General features: G+C 39.8%; 1 protein-coding gene across 3 annotated transcripts in view; it reads right to left on the bottom strand.

Annotated features, from left to right (window-relative positions):
• AKAP6 (A-kinase anchoring protein 6) overlaps window positions 1-16,657 on the bottom strand; it is a 491,494-nt gene that overhangs the window by 190,311 nt on the left and 284,526 nt on the right. For 2 of the 3 annotated variants that reach the window (XM_031453560.2, XM_010986148.3), the window contains 2 exons: window positions 3,466-3,562; window positions 2,185-2,351 (listed from right to left, as the gene is read on the bottom strand). In XM_031453560.2, the coding sequence (XP_031309420.2) occupies window positions 2,185-2,351; window positions 3,466-3,562 (264 nt within the window). The remainder of the gene's footprint in view (window positions 1-2,184; window positions 2,352-3,465; window positions 3,563-16,657) is intronic. The other variant, XM_064485883.1, reaches the window with a different exon arrangement.

Genomic DNA, 16,657 nt, shown 5'->3' with positions numbered 1-16,657 from the left:
TGTGGGGCCTCCCCACCCTCACCCCAACCCACCCCACTCACTGTCCCCACGCTCCACACCAAAGCCAACAACAGGTTTTTATGCCGCAAATCAATTATGTCATTTCCCTGCTCACTCCCCAACTCTCTCCTCCCCCGCATAGCCACTAAGCTTCCCTTGCATACTCTGCCTCCCTCGGCTGACTGGCCTGCTCACAGAATGCTGCCCTCTCAGAGAAGTGCTCCTTGATGCCCTGATCGAAGTCACTTCTCTCAGCCCAACCTCGGGTTGCTCCCTTTTCTTTTCTTTCACAGTGCATCATGGTCTATAAAAGCATGGTTATTAGATTTAATCTGTCACCCCACTTTACCATCAGCTCCATGAGACAGGTACCGAGGCTAATTGTTCATTACCAAACCCCACCCTGAGCAGTGCCAGCAGGAGGCAGTGCTCTAGGCCGTGTTGAAAATGGGCTCTGGGACCAAAGGGCTCAGATTCAAATCCTAGTTCTGCTGCCTACTGCCTGTGTGATCTTAGGCAAGTTACTTAACTTCTCTGTGCCTCCATTGTCTTCATTGGGAATTATAACAGGACTGCCTTCTTCATAAGGTTTATATGGTTTGTTGTGACAATAAAATGAGGGAATACACAGAAGTGCTGTAGAATGGTGTCTGGCATGTAGAATACAGGAGAGCTTTGACAAAGTAAGCACTCAGTATACTTTTGTTAAATAAATACAACACAATGAAGTTTTTAGTTGTGTTCTTATCATCACTGGCCCCCACCCCAGCCAAAGCATTAGTTCAGTCAACTTCTCCCTGCAGCCTGCGCCCTGAAAGAGCTCCCTTCTGCCCTGAGAAGTCTGCTGAATCCACTCCCCACTCCATTTGATTAATTCCAGCTTTGATCCTTTCATCACGTCACTTCCTAAAATATGTGCTCATGTGCCAAGTCACCTCTCTTCCTTCCTGCAAGTATTTCCTGAAATGGGACCTCCTCCACAGACCCTTCTTTAAGTGGAACTGAGCTCATCCTTCCATCCTCTGTTTCCAACAAATAAGTTAAAGGTTGTTGTTTGAGATTCCAAAGCTATAAATTGCCTGAGCTTCTCCCTGGCTGCACGGCCTCCCCACTGCAGGGCAGGTTGGGTTTCTCCTTGCTAGCACTTAAGAATGTGAGGCTCTGAGGGCAAAGGATTTGTATAACTGGCTTTGTCTACATTCAGCCCAATGCCAGTCCACATGGAGGCTGAATAAATGCCACTTGCTGATGATTTAATTACTTTGTCCATGCCAGGAACAGAAGCCATGAACTCTTAGATTTGTTTCCACTATGTTATAGTACGTTTCCATGCTGAGTCTATTATGAGACTGGTTTTCTGCAGTAACTTTCATAAAAGAACAAATACAAAAGAAAAGAGAGATTACATGAAAATATCAAATTAATAAAATTATCTTCCACATCATGAGCCCACAGATACCTTTAAAACAGTGGCGCATTATATTAAAAGGTGCCTCATTTAAAGTTTCACTGCATATGCTTCATGGATTATTTTGTAAATCTAAAGTAGATAACCACAACATGTCGATATTCATTTTTAAAGTACTTGTTGTATTCGGTGCATGCACCATTATGGAGAACTTACACTCAGAGCAAAAAGATTTGTAGCAAAGCATATGACCTTCTTCCCACTACAATGACCATCCCCTAATTAGGCAATGCATCTGATAGTCATTAATAGGAATGAGATAATGAATCACTTTCTCTCTTCTTTGTTAATTTGCTGTAACCAAGCGGCTAATGGATGTCAGAGCTGAGTGATTGCACTGATTATAGTGATTTATAGTTGCAACAAAACAATTTAAAACCATTCTGATTATTCATGTTAAAGATGCTTTACGTTTTGTTTACTAAATGTTTTACGGCCGCCTTTCTCCTACCCCTAAAGTACTGTCCCCCTCCTACTCTGCCACTTTTCACAGAAAGACCTCTTCCTGGAAAACTTGAAAGTTGTAGGCTTTTTTACTCTTTATTGTTTTAAGCTAAGCCACTTCATTTTGTTTACACATGCCTATATAGAGAGAGATATATAAAGTTTACCCAGTAGAAACGAAAAGCCTTAGGGGTGGAAAGAAAACTTCAGTGGTGCCTAGTTCAAAAGAAGACAGAAATAAGAGGAAATAAGGCAAACTTCAAGCCACTTACCTTGGGGCTTCCAGTCCCTTCCTCACCCTCCACAGACACATCAGTAGCCAGAATCTCGGCTTTGATGGTATCCAGGGCCCTGAGAATCCAGCTGTGTTGCCGTTTGATTTGCTTCTGCAGCTCCTTCCATTGACTTGCAATCATCCGCAGCATGTCCTTCAGTCCTTCTCCAAGAGGAGGGGAGAGCACAAGTTAGGGACCTGACTGCATTTTTTACCCACTGTTCTTTCTCATTTAGCAAATCAGATGGATCTTTCAAACAATAAACATAATTTTAAATGACCATTACCCTCTCCTGCAGCTCGGCATAGAAACTGGGGATTTTTGACTTGACAAAAGGCATAAGGACACAGAAATGGGATAACCACATAGATGCGTGTTTGGAATCGACTTAGATTTAAATATTGATTTTAAAAGTGTATATGGAACAAAAAATAACAACTTGTCAAAATTATTAACCCTACAGCTTCACATTTCAGATAAAAGGCCTTGTGTGTATGTGGATGGGGACTTTGTCATGATCAGAAAATGTATGGAAATAGGTGAAGTTAATTCGACCAGAAATACAGTAAATGGGCCAGATTTAAGCAGCAGTCTCTAGCATTAGCATATCCAATTAATGTTGCTTTTTTCTTATTTAGCTGTGCTAAGCTCAAAACAAGTGCCAAACTATAATTCATCCCCTCTTATGGTCTTTTCTACCAGGAGTATAACCAAATGACAAAACTATTTTTTATTTATAATCTGTTCTTCATAAATATATTAATACCGGGGTCAGAACTGGTTTAAGTCCAAAATCTGCTAATGCAATGACCAGCAAAGAATATGCACAATGTTCATGTGTGTGAACTGGCAGGGCCATAATCAGATATCTCTAGACTGCCTGCCTTATATCTGTAATGGTATCTATAAGTACCCTGATGCATATGCATTGTAACTATATGCACAATTCTCATTCATTATCTTAATGTTATTTCCAGAGCACCTACATCAAAAAGCATGTCAATGTGAAGTTTTCAGGAATGTGATTTCAATTGAAACTCAGGCGAACAGCAAGCCCAAAATAAAATGAACAGACCATTTGGAGGCAGTATTTCATCTTATAAGTATCACAGCATTGTATGCGGTATATGAAACATTTATAAATCTTGAAGGTCAATCTGATAATGTAAATATTAATAATACATAAGGAAGTGAATACATGCAGTAATTTACAGCAATGCTTCTTCATTCTTAATAGTCTGGAGACATAAAGACTTGCAATATTTCAGGAGGATTTACCTGCTTTGTGAGATGCAATAAGCTCGAGAAGTTGGTGTCCTTCCTCCTCCACAGCTTCCTTGAGAGCACAATGACTGTCGACATTCAACTTAAAACTCTGCAAGGAAAAATATGAGCATCAAACCCTGGCAACGCAGTTAAACATAAAACATCCACACAAAATTACTTGCTACCTTTTTTATCAAGAGCCACACAGTCCAATTTACCCAATAGACAAACTAATTTGCAATACTAAAAGCTATTGATATTTGGGATCTGGGCTCAAAACATTTCCATTAGATTAGCAGAGTGCATCTGTTTGGAAACAGCTGACAAATCTAGAAATTCATTAGGTTTTTATGAAAAGTCACATCCTGAAGGCTATATCAGGAGTAGCAGTGTTCTATCAAATACACTGAATTTCTACCAGCACATGTGTGCTCTTTTCTTCATTTTTTAGAAATGTTAGTGATCGTACTATTTATGAAACCATAAAAAAATTGGCAACATAAATTATATTAGCCTTATGTGCATACAAGAAATCCATTAATATAGAGGGGTCTGATTCAGCTGTTTCTCAGCTATCACACAAACCACAGAGTATTGAGGTGGATTCAAGTGCTGTACTGAGGAGTCAAATACTTCTCAAATGTTTGATTTTTAAAAGTTTACTCCTTACAATGCAACACTTCTTTAGAAATGAATACATCGAGTACATCAGGGGCATTTTTCACTCATGATAGTCATTCAAAAGACAAAAACTGCTGCTATGGCTTTATGCCTGAATGCCAACTCAGATGTCTTTCAGGGAGCCTTCCCTAATACCTTACATAGGGTGAATTACTCCCTTCTCTTTGCTACCGCTGCTCCTTATACCTGTTCCTATTGTAGAATTTATCATACTATATTCTGCCTTATTCCAATACTTGGCTACCAAATTATAAGCAATTTGAAAGAATTGCCAGCTTCACATTTATTTCCAACTCCTGTCACATACAAGGTGTTCAATAAATGTTTGCAGGAATAGTAGATATCTGTTGAATTGGATCAATAGTGCTCTCTGAGTGGAAGGTTTCCACTTAAATATTTCAAGAAACACGGATGGTTTTCCAAAGATTTTTCCATTTCTGGAATGTTATAAGGTGCTCCAATCACAGGAAGTTCAATGTAGAGTAATCATAGTAACCAATCTGTTGAATCAATGGTTAGTCTTCAGAGTGAAAAGCCATTCCTTGACTAATTTGAAAAAGCATGGTTTTTTAAAGACTATGTGCCACATTTCAGCTTCTCTTTAATAGGGCTCCAAAATATACAGTATACTCATTGAGTAATAGCTGTATGCAGCACACTGAGCTTAGTATTTGATAGAAGTTTGAGATGATATAATCCCACTTGGAATGTAATTTGGATGAAAGAGGTTAAACAACCATAAATTGTGAAACCAAGTGTTCATTATTCCATTCTTTCATTCTTTCCTTCTTTCCTTCATTCATTCAGAAACCATGTATTGTGCCTGCTCTATACACTGAACCAGGTAATAGCAAATTAATGGGTATAAAGCATGGCCCCTGGCATCAAAGGGCACCTGCACATGTTACAGAGAGAAGGAATTGCAGCCTGAGTCATCTTGGATGTTCAGTGGTCTTTTTCTTAGTGAAGAAAGGGAGTCTTTTTAAAGTTCAGAATTAAAAAACAGAACAGTCAAAATAAGCTGAAAATGAAGGAGATAGAGACAGATAGATCAGACCTGGAAGTAGAAAGATAAGAACTTTGACTAAAAGAATTGACTCCAGGAGGCAAGAATATACAATGGAATAAAGACAGTCTCTTAAGCAAATGGTGTTGGGAAAACTGGACAGCAGCATGTAAAGCAATGAAGCTAGAACACTCCTTTACACCATACACAAAAATAAACTCAAAATGGATCAAAGACTTAAACATAAGACAAGATACAATAAACCTCCTAGAAGAAAATATAGGCAAAACATTATCTGACATACATCTCAAAAAATGTTCTCCTAGGGCAGTCTACTCAAGCAATAGAAATAAAAGCAAGAATAAACAAATGGGACCTAATTAAACTTACAAGCTTCTGCACAGCAAAGGAAAACAGAAGTAAAACAAAACGACAACCTACGGAATGGGAGAAAAGTTTTGCAAATGATGAAACTGACAAAGGTTTGATCTCCAGAATATATAAGCAGCTCATATGACTTGATAAGAAAAAAACAAACAACCCAATCCAAAAATGGGCAGAAGACCTAAACAAGCAATTCTTCAAGGAAGGCATATAAATGATCAATAGGCACATGAAAAATGCTCAATATCACTAATTATCAGAGAAATGCAAATCAAAACTACAATGAGGTATCACCTCACACCAGTCAGAATGGCCATCATTCAAAAATCCACAAATGAGAAATGCTGGAGAGGCTGTGGAGAAAAGGGAACACTCCTACACTGCTGGTGGAAATGCAGTTTGGTGCAGTCACTGTGGAAAACAGTATGGAGATTCCTCAAAAGACTAGGAATAGACTTACCATATGACCCAGGAATCCCGCTCCTGGGCATATATCCAGAAGGAATCCTACTTCAGGATTACACCTGCACCCCAATGTTCACAGCAGCACTATTTACAATAGCCAAGATATGGAAACAGCCTAAATGTCCATTAACAGATGACTGGATAAAGAAGATGTGGTATATTTATACAGTGGAATACTACTCACTCATAAAAATGACAACATTACGCCATTTGTAGCAACATGGATGTCCCTGGAGAATGTCATTCTAAGTGAAGTAAGCCAGAAAGAGGAAGAAAAATACCATGAGATCGCTTATATGTGGAATCTTAAAAAAAAAGAAAAAAAAAAGAACATAAATACAAAACAGAAACAGACTCATAGACATAGAATACAAACTTGTGGTTGCCAAGGGGGCAGGGGGTGGGAAGGGACAGACTGGGATTTCAAAATTTATAGATACTGACAGGCATATGCAGAATAGATAAACAGGATTATACTGTATAGCACAGGGAAATACATACAAGATCTTGTGGTAGCTCACAGCAAAAAAAAATGTGACAATGAATATATGTAAGTTAATGTATAACCAAAAAATTGTGCTCTACACTGGAATTTGACACAACATTGTAAAATGACTATAACTCAATAAAAAATGTTAAAAAAAATTGACTCCAAAATGATGAAACATTTCATCTGACCAGAGACTTAAGAAACAGTAAAGTTGCAGCAAAAGATGCCAGCAAGAGACTCATTAGGTTTCCCCAAAGGTTGTTCACTATTTCTTGCACTGGCCTCTTTCAGCTACAGGTATTTGGTTGAATAAAATAAAGTATAACAATGTATCGGAAGCCTGATTCCTTTGATCAATTCAAATGATACATCTATGAAAAATTAAGTAATTATTATTTTACAGCCAAAACATGGCTGTGTTTACTTTTTGCCACTGTAGTGGAAGTCCTCAACTCTGAAGCAATACCATGCAGACTGAGGTACGTGTGTGTGTTTCAGGGAGAAGGGACACAGAAAAAAGCACCCAAGAGGGCCACTATTTAGGAAAAAATTTATGCTAGAGATTTCCTCATAACTGTAAATTTAGTCTAGAGCTCTCTTTGCTTCTCTGTTTACTTACAACGGACTTGTGCTGAGTGGTTGGCAATCATGAGCTTCCAAAGAGATGTATCAGACTTATGTCTCAGAGCAAAAGAGAACCTAAGGACCTGTGAGTAGGTTGGAAATTTGACATACTTGAAGCCAGTAGTATAGAATAGATGCAGCTGGATCTGGTTCTGCCTGAACATGATGTGGAAGCACTTGGTTAGGACACCGGAAAAGATGAGGCCTTCATTATTATGAAAAAGATAAGCTGATACGCTTGGTGCTATAGAAAGGAACCATTTAATGTTAACTATTACCCAAATGGCACAATATTTTTGATTTTCAGGTGTATCCATTAACCATTAATAATATCAAGTAAGGAGTTCACAAAAGGCCTCTGAGAAAGCAGGCAAGCAGGCACATTAACAAAATAATCAATGAAATTTCTGGCCACTGAAGGATTCTGTAATAAGCTCTCCCCATTCTGTCTCCACCTCTTCTCTGGGGAAGAACGTTTAGGAAAAGGGTTTTCTTTCCTTTCTTCCTTTCTTTTTTCTTTTTTTTTTTTTTTTTTTTTTTGGTTAAACTTGATACTTGGTCACACTTCCATTCTTGTGCTACTAAACACGTTTCCTCAGCAATGCGTTGTGGTATATAGTCCCTTTGTGACATACATAGTGCGCCCTGAAAATGCAGAGCATTCTCTGGAGATTTAATTTACGGGAACAATATTGCCATAGGCAGGTACCACAGTCCTACATCACTGATGATTATGTGAAATTCCATAAATATGAGTAATCTGGGACCTATGAGACACCACATCTCTTTTAGTGTCTTTAAAGCAGCATGTAACTGAAAATCTAGAAGAGAAGAATTACAGCAACAAAAAATACACTGACTGAGACAAAGGGCTAGATTATCAAAAAGATGATACATCAGATGTTGACCAATGGGTATTCCCATTACTACAAATTCTCATCTTACTGGCAGGTACAGGTATGGGTACATTACTTCTCAGCAGGATACAGATTCATGTAAGCATGCTGATTATACGCTGATCATAATCAGACCTTACAAAGCAGATAAAATACTACATCTAATCCTATTCCATTCAAATTTCTGGAGATCCCAGTTTGATGGGAGTATGAAGATCATGTGGATATGAAACGAAACCAAGGAAATGTATGCCTTGATGGACAAAACTGTGACAAATGTGAAGAATAATTACTCATGAAGGATCATAAGAATAGATATGGATTCCCTGGTACAGGAAATAATGGGAAAGACCATAATCACCTTCAAAGACTTAAGGATCCAAAAGGTTTCAGTTTTAGCAGAATCATATCATGAACACAGACTTTCAGTCACACCCATGGAATATTGTTAGTGTGGGCCAGGTCCATTGAGGTCCATGAATTTTATGATGTTTGTGAACAGAGAGGCCAAAAGGAATTACTGCATCTTCCTTGACATAATTTTAGTTTTTTTAAAGCATAAATTAATATAATAGATATTTATTGAGCAGTGTCTGCCAGGCATATAGATACAAAAGTTAACAATTCCCACACACACAGTTTGTAGTCTGTTGGGTAGAAGAGATATAAAGCAAGTAGCCTCAGAGGACCCAGCACAGAATAAATTTGCACTTGGGGTATGATGTATAATAAGGAGTGGTGGGGGCTTTAAACAAACTGAACAGTGATATGCCCTGCCCAATGACATTCAATTTTTTAAAAGTTGAAGTATCATGCAGGCCAAATAAAAATAAGATGGTGGGCTATATTCTGTATGAGTGGGATAAGTGCTGGATAGGTGCTGCGGGAGCTAAGCTGGGAGCCAGGTTCTGCAGAGCCTGGCAGGGAGCTTGGGGAGAAAGGACTGATTTGTATGTGGGCCTGGAGACGCCCTTTACTGTAGCAGGAAGTGGGGAGCCACAAGCAGCTTGGTGTGGCTGGGACAGGGTGGAAGCAGGGGAGGTGGGAACTGTGGCTACACATGGTATTTAACTCCAAGAGCCATAACAGAGTCATGGAAGAAGATGCCAACAACATGGGAGAGTGACTGATACAGTTCTGTGTTCTAGAAACATCATTCTGGCTGTTGTGTAGAGCTGATTTTAAAAGGACAGACAAGGGGGCCATTTAGGAGGCTGCTATGGTAATGGAGGCCAGATGTTTCTGCATGCTCATTTTTTTTTAATTAAAAAAAGGTATGTTTTTTCTTCTAAATGAATGGAAGAGGAAAAAATGGAGAAAATCTTCTGTCTTTTTAAAGTTTTTCTCAGTGCGTGAGAACAGCATGTGCCAGAATTCAGTTCTTTGGCTGTTCTGATGATAAATACCAGAGGTTTATTAGTCAGGAGTCTCCAAATGTGAAAGACATATTGAACTGATGAACTTTTACTCCCACTGTCATTTTAAAGAGATGGTATATATACTGATGAATAAGACATTTGATGACACTTTTTCTTCACACAAAAGATTTTTACTAGCCTAAGAAAATGAAAACTTGCTTTTTCACAAGGGCAGGAGGAAGAATGTGTGTTCAGTCAGAAAAGCAGAAGCCTGAAAAGTCACCCACTACATGCCTCAGGCCATTTCCGCCCAGGCTCCACTCTCAGCCGTGCCCAGTACCATCCTGGTTCTCAGAGGGGCTGTTGGTGGGGAAAAAAGCCTTGATTCCCTGTGCAGAGCCTGGTAGCTTCTCTCCTGCTCTTCCCATTGCCATCCACAGAGGATGGTCAGATGGTCCTCAAGATAGAGAATATAACTTCCAAATGCTATAGGTGCCAAAATTTGAAATGTTTTTATAAGTAAACATTCCTTTGTTTAAGAACATCCTAAAAGCTTGTTGAGACATTATACAGCCATTAAAATGAGGACTAGGAAATCACATGAAAAATACACTGAACACATTACAAGCCAAAAAAATGAAGTTCAAAAATGTATCTATGAAAAAATTATAGCTATGTAACTATTTACAGTAGCCAAGATATGGAAACAACCTAAATGTCCATTGACAGATGACTCGATAAAGAAGATGTGGTATAGTTATACAATGGAATACTACTTAGCCATAAAAAAGAATAAAATCATGCCATTTGCAACAACATGGATGGACCTAGATATTATCATATTAAGTGGGGTAAGCCAGAGAGAGAAAGAAAAATACAATATCACTTATATGTGGAATCTAAAAACAAACAAACAAACAAACAAAAGACACAAACAAACTTATTCACAAAACAGAAACAGAATCACAGACATAGAAAAGAAAATATTATGGTTACCAAGGGGGGAAGGGTGTGTGAAGGGATAAATTGGTAGTTTGAGATTTGCAGATACTAACTACTACATATAAAATAGATAAACAACAAGGTCCTATGGTAGAGCATGGGGAACTATATTCGATATCTTGTAATAACCTATAATGAAAACAAATATGAAAAGGAATATATATATAATATAACTGAATCACTACATTGATACAAAAAACACAATATTGTAAACTGACTACATTTCAATTAAAAAAATTAGCTATGTAAACAAATAGTCCCAGTGTGTCAAAAGAGAAGACTGGGAAATGCAACAAAATAGTAACACTGTTTGTGCAGGGTAGGGCTTGTAGGTAGTCTGGTCTCATGGAATGAGTTCTCAGGGCTTTAACTTTCTGAAACATAAAATGAAAATAACAATATTTAACTTCTAAGTTGTTCTAAGAATTAGAATAATAATTGTAAAGCATTGAAGCGGTGCCTGGTAATGAGTGGGGCTAAAGGAAATTCATTATGGACTTTAAATTCATTTTCTCTATTTTCCAACTGTTCTGTGTAATAAATGGTACTTTATGGCATTTTTAGGTGACAAGTGGCACCCCTTGTTGAGGCTCTCTGGATTTCCCAGGTGCAGATACCAGGTTCTCTTTGTTTTGTGTCACCACCTAGCACAGGCCTGCCCTGAGGGCGCCAGAACACAGATGCTGCTCTCTGAGAATTTGTGAAGAGGGGCTCAGACTGAGAGGCCAATGACCTGGGTCTCCCTTTTGCCCCAGGTGTGTGTCCTTGGAAAAGTCATCTAACCCTTCTGGTTGCTGTCTCCTCTTCTACGATGCAGGCATTTGGAGTCAATATTTTCTAGTCCTTGGACACTTTGATTTTATCCTAAGCCAGACAGTTAAGGATAGGTGGCTCAGGAGAATTTTTATTTATTCCAAACCAGAAAACTTTCAAAGGGGGAAGAATCCCAAAGGCCATCTAACCATTCATCTACCCTAGGGCAGCTCTGTCCCTCAACCATCCCCGGCAGATGTGTTCATTCTATTTTTAACGCTCTCCAGGGAAGTTTCTTCTAACTTCTCATCCTGAGTCCGCAGTATTTCTTCTCAGGAATTTGAGAGCTCTGTGAGGAGCAGCACTAGCTTTCCTCGGCTTCAAAGTTCTTTTGCCAAGTCATCTCTCCCGTGTATGAGTTGGAGATCAGAAATACTGTGAGAATACGCCAACAAAATCCACATGTCCAATCAATCACCAAGCCCTGCCAATTTACTGCTCCATCCTCACCTCTCCATATTGACTAACGCTGCTTTAGATTCAGGTCTGCACCATCATCTCTTGCCAGGTTGACTTCAACAGCCTCCAGGCATAACCCTCTCAAAATTACATTTTTTCCTATTTGTGGTGTGCCTGTGAAGGGGCAGGCACTGTCCCAAGCTTGCAGGATGTGGCTGTGAACAAGATGAATACAGTCATGTGGTTCAAGAGAAGGCAGAACTAAGAGGTGGAGAGAGGCACCAGAATAGCAGCTACCTTCAGGTTGGGAGCTGGGGGAAAAGGTAATGTGTGACAAGTTGAGACTGAGCAAGCGACATAACAGGAGGCCTTATGGGGTGATGGAAATTTCCACTGTCTTGATCTAGGTTGTGATTGCATGGTGTATACATATGCTAGAAAGTATTGCATTGTGCAATTAAGATTAGTGTATTTTACTATTTGTATACCTCAATATGGTGGAAAAAACTGGAAAAAAAATGAATATAGTCCCTGACCTCACAGAGCTCACAGTCCAGTGGTGGGGCAGGGGGTGGGTGGTGTGCATCTTAAAAGCAGGGAGGTGCAGCTGATTTTATCAAGGGGGCCATGACACAGTGTGGAGTGCTGGTGATAAGCATGGGCTCTGGCCCTGGACAAGCCTGGGTTCAAATCCTGGCCCCATCACCTCCTGTGTAACTTCGGGCAATCTCTGTGTACTCAGTATGCTTATCTGTAAAAGGGGGATAATGTTAGTGCCTACTTCATGGGGTGGCTGTGAGGATGGAATGCCTTGATACCTGTAGAACAGAGGCTGACATATCGTAATAGCTCAATACAAACACTTTATTACGCAGAATAGTCTTTCTACAAAACAACTCTGAGAAAGATACTCGTCTTGTTAAAAGCCTCCAGCGGCTTCCCTAGGTTGCAGGATAAGGTCCAGCCTCCAGCATGACCTTCAGAGCCCTCTTAGACCCCAGCCCAGGCTGCTTCCTGGGCCCCATGCCTGCCGTGAAATGTGTCTGGACTACTTAAAGTTCCCAGCTCACACCAGCCATCTTGCTCATCTAAGACTCCGGTCCTGCTGGCCCCTCTGCCTGGAAAGTCCTTTTTCCCTTCCCCTAGCTAAGCCCTGCTCATCCTTCAAAATTTATCTCAAGTGTCACCCTTTCCAGCAAGTTTTCCCTCACAATCTTTTATCCTCCAGGTTTCCCCTCCTCAGTATCAACAATACTTGTGCAGAACTGGAGCATCCACTTGTGACACTGTGGTGTAACTACTGATGATGGGTCTGCCTCCTACCCATGAGTTCTCTGAGAGTAGAATTTAACTTTCCACTTGTGTTTGTGTCCTCAACGCCTAGGACAGTGCCTGACACACAGCACACATCTAATACATGTTCAGGGAGCAAAAGTATGAAGATTCATACCAAAAACCTTCCAAGCAGCTTTCAAACTGCCTATAGCATTTTGGGAGAAACTGGTGCAATCACTCTTTGCTTGGAAGTGGTTGATAAATGTCCCCAAATTTTACTCACTGAACGTGATGTAAATGAGCTGTCATGTTCCTTCACTTACAAAATTACTTGCCAATTACACTTAGATGATCCCAGTGTAATTGCCATGTAAACTGTACCCTGGCTGAGATAGCCCAAATCATCAATTTAACTTTACCCTCTCATCATATGGTACTTACCACATAATTAAATAAATGGTCAGCCACCACCACAATTATATATCTCCCCAACAAAGTGAAGTGGCTGTATTTGTCATTGATTTATTCATTATGACAACATACAACACATCTCCAGGTATAATATCAGAAGCTTAGAAAAATTAAAAGTACCATGTACTCTTGAGAAGTTCCAAGTCTATCAACAAAAAGATAGGGATTATAACAACTTTGTTTTCTTAAAAAAAAAAAAAGAGACACGAAGATATAAAGACAAAAATCATTGTTCTTCCTGAGGAGACTTTTTTCCTGAAACTTCAGGTAAGAAAAACATTTCCAAGATTTGAAAGTGAATTTAGCTCCTCAAACAAGTAACAATATTTTTCAAAGAAACAGTTGCATTTGTTTTGGTGGAAGGTAAATGTGTTTTACTAAGGCTGGCACTCTCTTCTGATAGACTTGCTAATATCTTATGCAAGGATTAGAGACATGGGAGAGATCCTGAATATGATGGTGCCTCTTAGCAACCAAGTTTCCATTTGCTTCTATGGATGCTGCCCTCACACCTGGGACAGGTAATCACATTGACTTCCCAGCATGGCCACATTAGGCCAAATGGATTCTCAGGGGTTCTGTCTAAAGGGACCACTTGACTTCCAGAATACACTGTTTTGAGGCCCTAATTGAAAAAGAGGTCAATCCTGGCCCAAATATCTCTCTACTCCCTGCGGTGGAATAATTGATGTGCAGCAGCCCCTACAGATGTGAGTCACGAAGGTGATGGATAGATATAAGTATATTATTCACACGTACATCTGCTAATATACAGGTCCCAGTGCAAACACCAAGACCTAAGAATATTATGTGGATTTAGGACAATCCCTGAAGGACTCCAGTTCCATTAAAAATTTGTTTGGCAGCCTGGGGCAGATCTATTCCAACTCCCACAAGCTTCATGCATTGGAGAGGGGGAACCAAACTGCTTTGAAAATAAATTTAATAAATGTTGTAATGTCAAGTCATTAACATCCTGTCTAGTCATACAGTCCTCAGCTTTTGAAATAGTAACATGAACCTGTGGCATTTTTAAACCTTTCTCATATCTAAGTTAACCTTTTTATTTTCCTTGTGCTTTCTGCCAAAGGGGACGAATTACATCCTGAAAACATAAAAGAACATTCCTATTTTTTCCCTCTATAGGAGATTTTCTTGTCACCTATACCCTGAAAGTTCTGTGACCAGAGTCCATTTTGATTTGGAAATTGGAGAGGAAATACCTTAACTTGCAGATCTTCTCAGTTATTGTGTGATGATCTATAATATTAATTATAATTTGCTACTGTAAGGGTTGTACAAATGCTCATTCATTCATTTAGCAGATATGTTTGGTATCTATTATGTATGTGCAAGGAGAAGTGTTAGAGGGACATTGAAAAGACAAAAGCCATCCCTCGAGTAGGTGACAGTCACAGGGCAATCACGTGGGGAGGGTAGGTGGGCTTCAATAGGAGCACCCGAGCTTCTCACACCACATGTTCTCAGGTCTTCAAGATAGGTGTGCCTGACTCCCCCAAAATGACCAAAGCATCCTCACATACAAGTTTACTCCATCTTCACAACAACCTTCAGTAGTTATGACAAGCATTTTTGTAGCTAAAGTGAAGATCTGTTTCAGGCCTGAAACTTTTTACCTTAATATCATTTATACCAGGTGAATTGTTTCAAGATTCCAAAATGCCACATAACACAGTAGATAAGTAAGATCAGTGCATGGGTCTACACAGGGAGACAGGTGGTGGGTGATGGTGCCCTGGCTTATGTGAGTTAGGTCACACACTGGCTCTTGTCCACACACAGTGTCCTTTGGTCTGTGCATGAACCCTCAAAGTGCAAAGCAGGCTGTAACCCTCTTCAGTGCTTAGCACACCACCACCCTAAATAGGAAGTGCTTAATAAATCCAGTGTTTCCCTGGCATTGTACTTTAAAACAGTCATTACCTCCTAAAGAAAAAGAATAAATAAAGTAATAAATCAACGTCTGGGCACCAACAATTTTCAAAAGGATGAGAACTGCTGGGTATTATGACCCAAGAGTCCTTAAAGGAAGTCAGGCAAAAAGTACATTCCCAGGTGCTTTGAACAATTCAGGGATCTTTTTTAACTGATAAGGGAAGACAACACTGCCTCCTAAGTGCACAGAATTAGTTATATGAGCAAAGGAATGTGGTCCAGGATTTTCACATGTCCAAAATGAGCCTCCTGTCCCCACGTATCAACCTCGAAATGCCTGTGTGCTACAAATTCCTGACAGATCTTTCCATCCACAAGCTACCAAAGGAAGTAACTCAAGGCTGGGAGTTGAATATTTCAAATTCCTCAAAGAGAAGAAATGCTGCTCCCTACTAAACTCTCAGCTACTCACCTTAAACTGATAGAAATCAATGGGGACAAGCAAATGGAATTTCAGAGCTCCTACGAGGCCACCAGCTCTGTACAGCAAGGCTGAGGAGGGTGACGGCCAAACTCACACAGCTCAGGCTTTTGAAGTCTGACTAGCAGTCTCCCACTAGCTGAAGAGAATAGGCATGTGATAGCTGCTAGTTTTGTGATGCTCAACTTTCTTGGGCCAGGGCTGCCTATCATCTCAGCAGAGAAGGGTAGGCAGGGAGAGGTGGGCACCAGGAAGTGGGAAGACAGAGAGCCTGTCATCTCTTAACTTCAAGCAATGAAAAATGCAGCAGAGGTGGAGACAGAAGGGCAGGCTAAAGAGAACCAGCTGAGTATCTGGGGAAGTTTTCGTATGGCTAAAAACTGTGAGAAGTATATTGTTTTTCTTATACTCAAAATGAAAGCTATTTAATAAAAATGGGCTATAACATGAATATCCAAATATAAATGACAAATGCATAAAAACATCTGTATTGGATATTGTTAGACAGCCACATTATTAGTTTAATCCAGTTTGTTTTTGTAAGTCCTTTGGAATAATGACACCATAACGAATAAGGAAAAAGTTTCAGACCCTTCAAGGGCACCAAGACTAGAAGCAGTCTGCAGGATTTTGGGGCTTCTGTGCCATCTTGTGGTAGTCACCTCAAATTGCAGGGATCACTTCTAAAATGAAAGAGGTTCTGGAAGGTGGGCTTTAAAAGCTACTCCTATAAACATGGATTCAAAGCTCTATGCACACACAAACATGAACCTGACTCACTTTTTAGGGCCTAGAGCAACAGCCTTCCCCGAGAACATGACAGAATTTCATTATATGGGGACCCTGAGTTGCTGCTATTATAGACAGACAGTAATGGGACAAGGCTGAGACTCTCAACTGGTGTTAAAATGACTTGAACACTCACTGCAGTATTATTTGCAAAGTATAAATAAGGAGGCAGCT

This window comes from Camelus dromedarius, chromosome 5, assembly GCF_036321535.1.
Source record: "Camelus dromedarius isolate mCamDro1 chromosome 5, mCamDro1.pat, whole genome shotgun sequence".
NCBI classification, from domain to species: Eukaryota; Metazoa; Chordata; class Mammalia; order Artiodactyla; family Camelidae; genus Camelus; species Camelus dromedarius.
The sequence above is the reverse complement of the archived record's forward strand: the minus strand, read 5'-3'. Positions and strand labels throughout refer to the sequence as shown.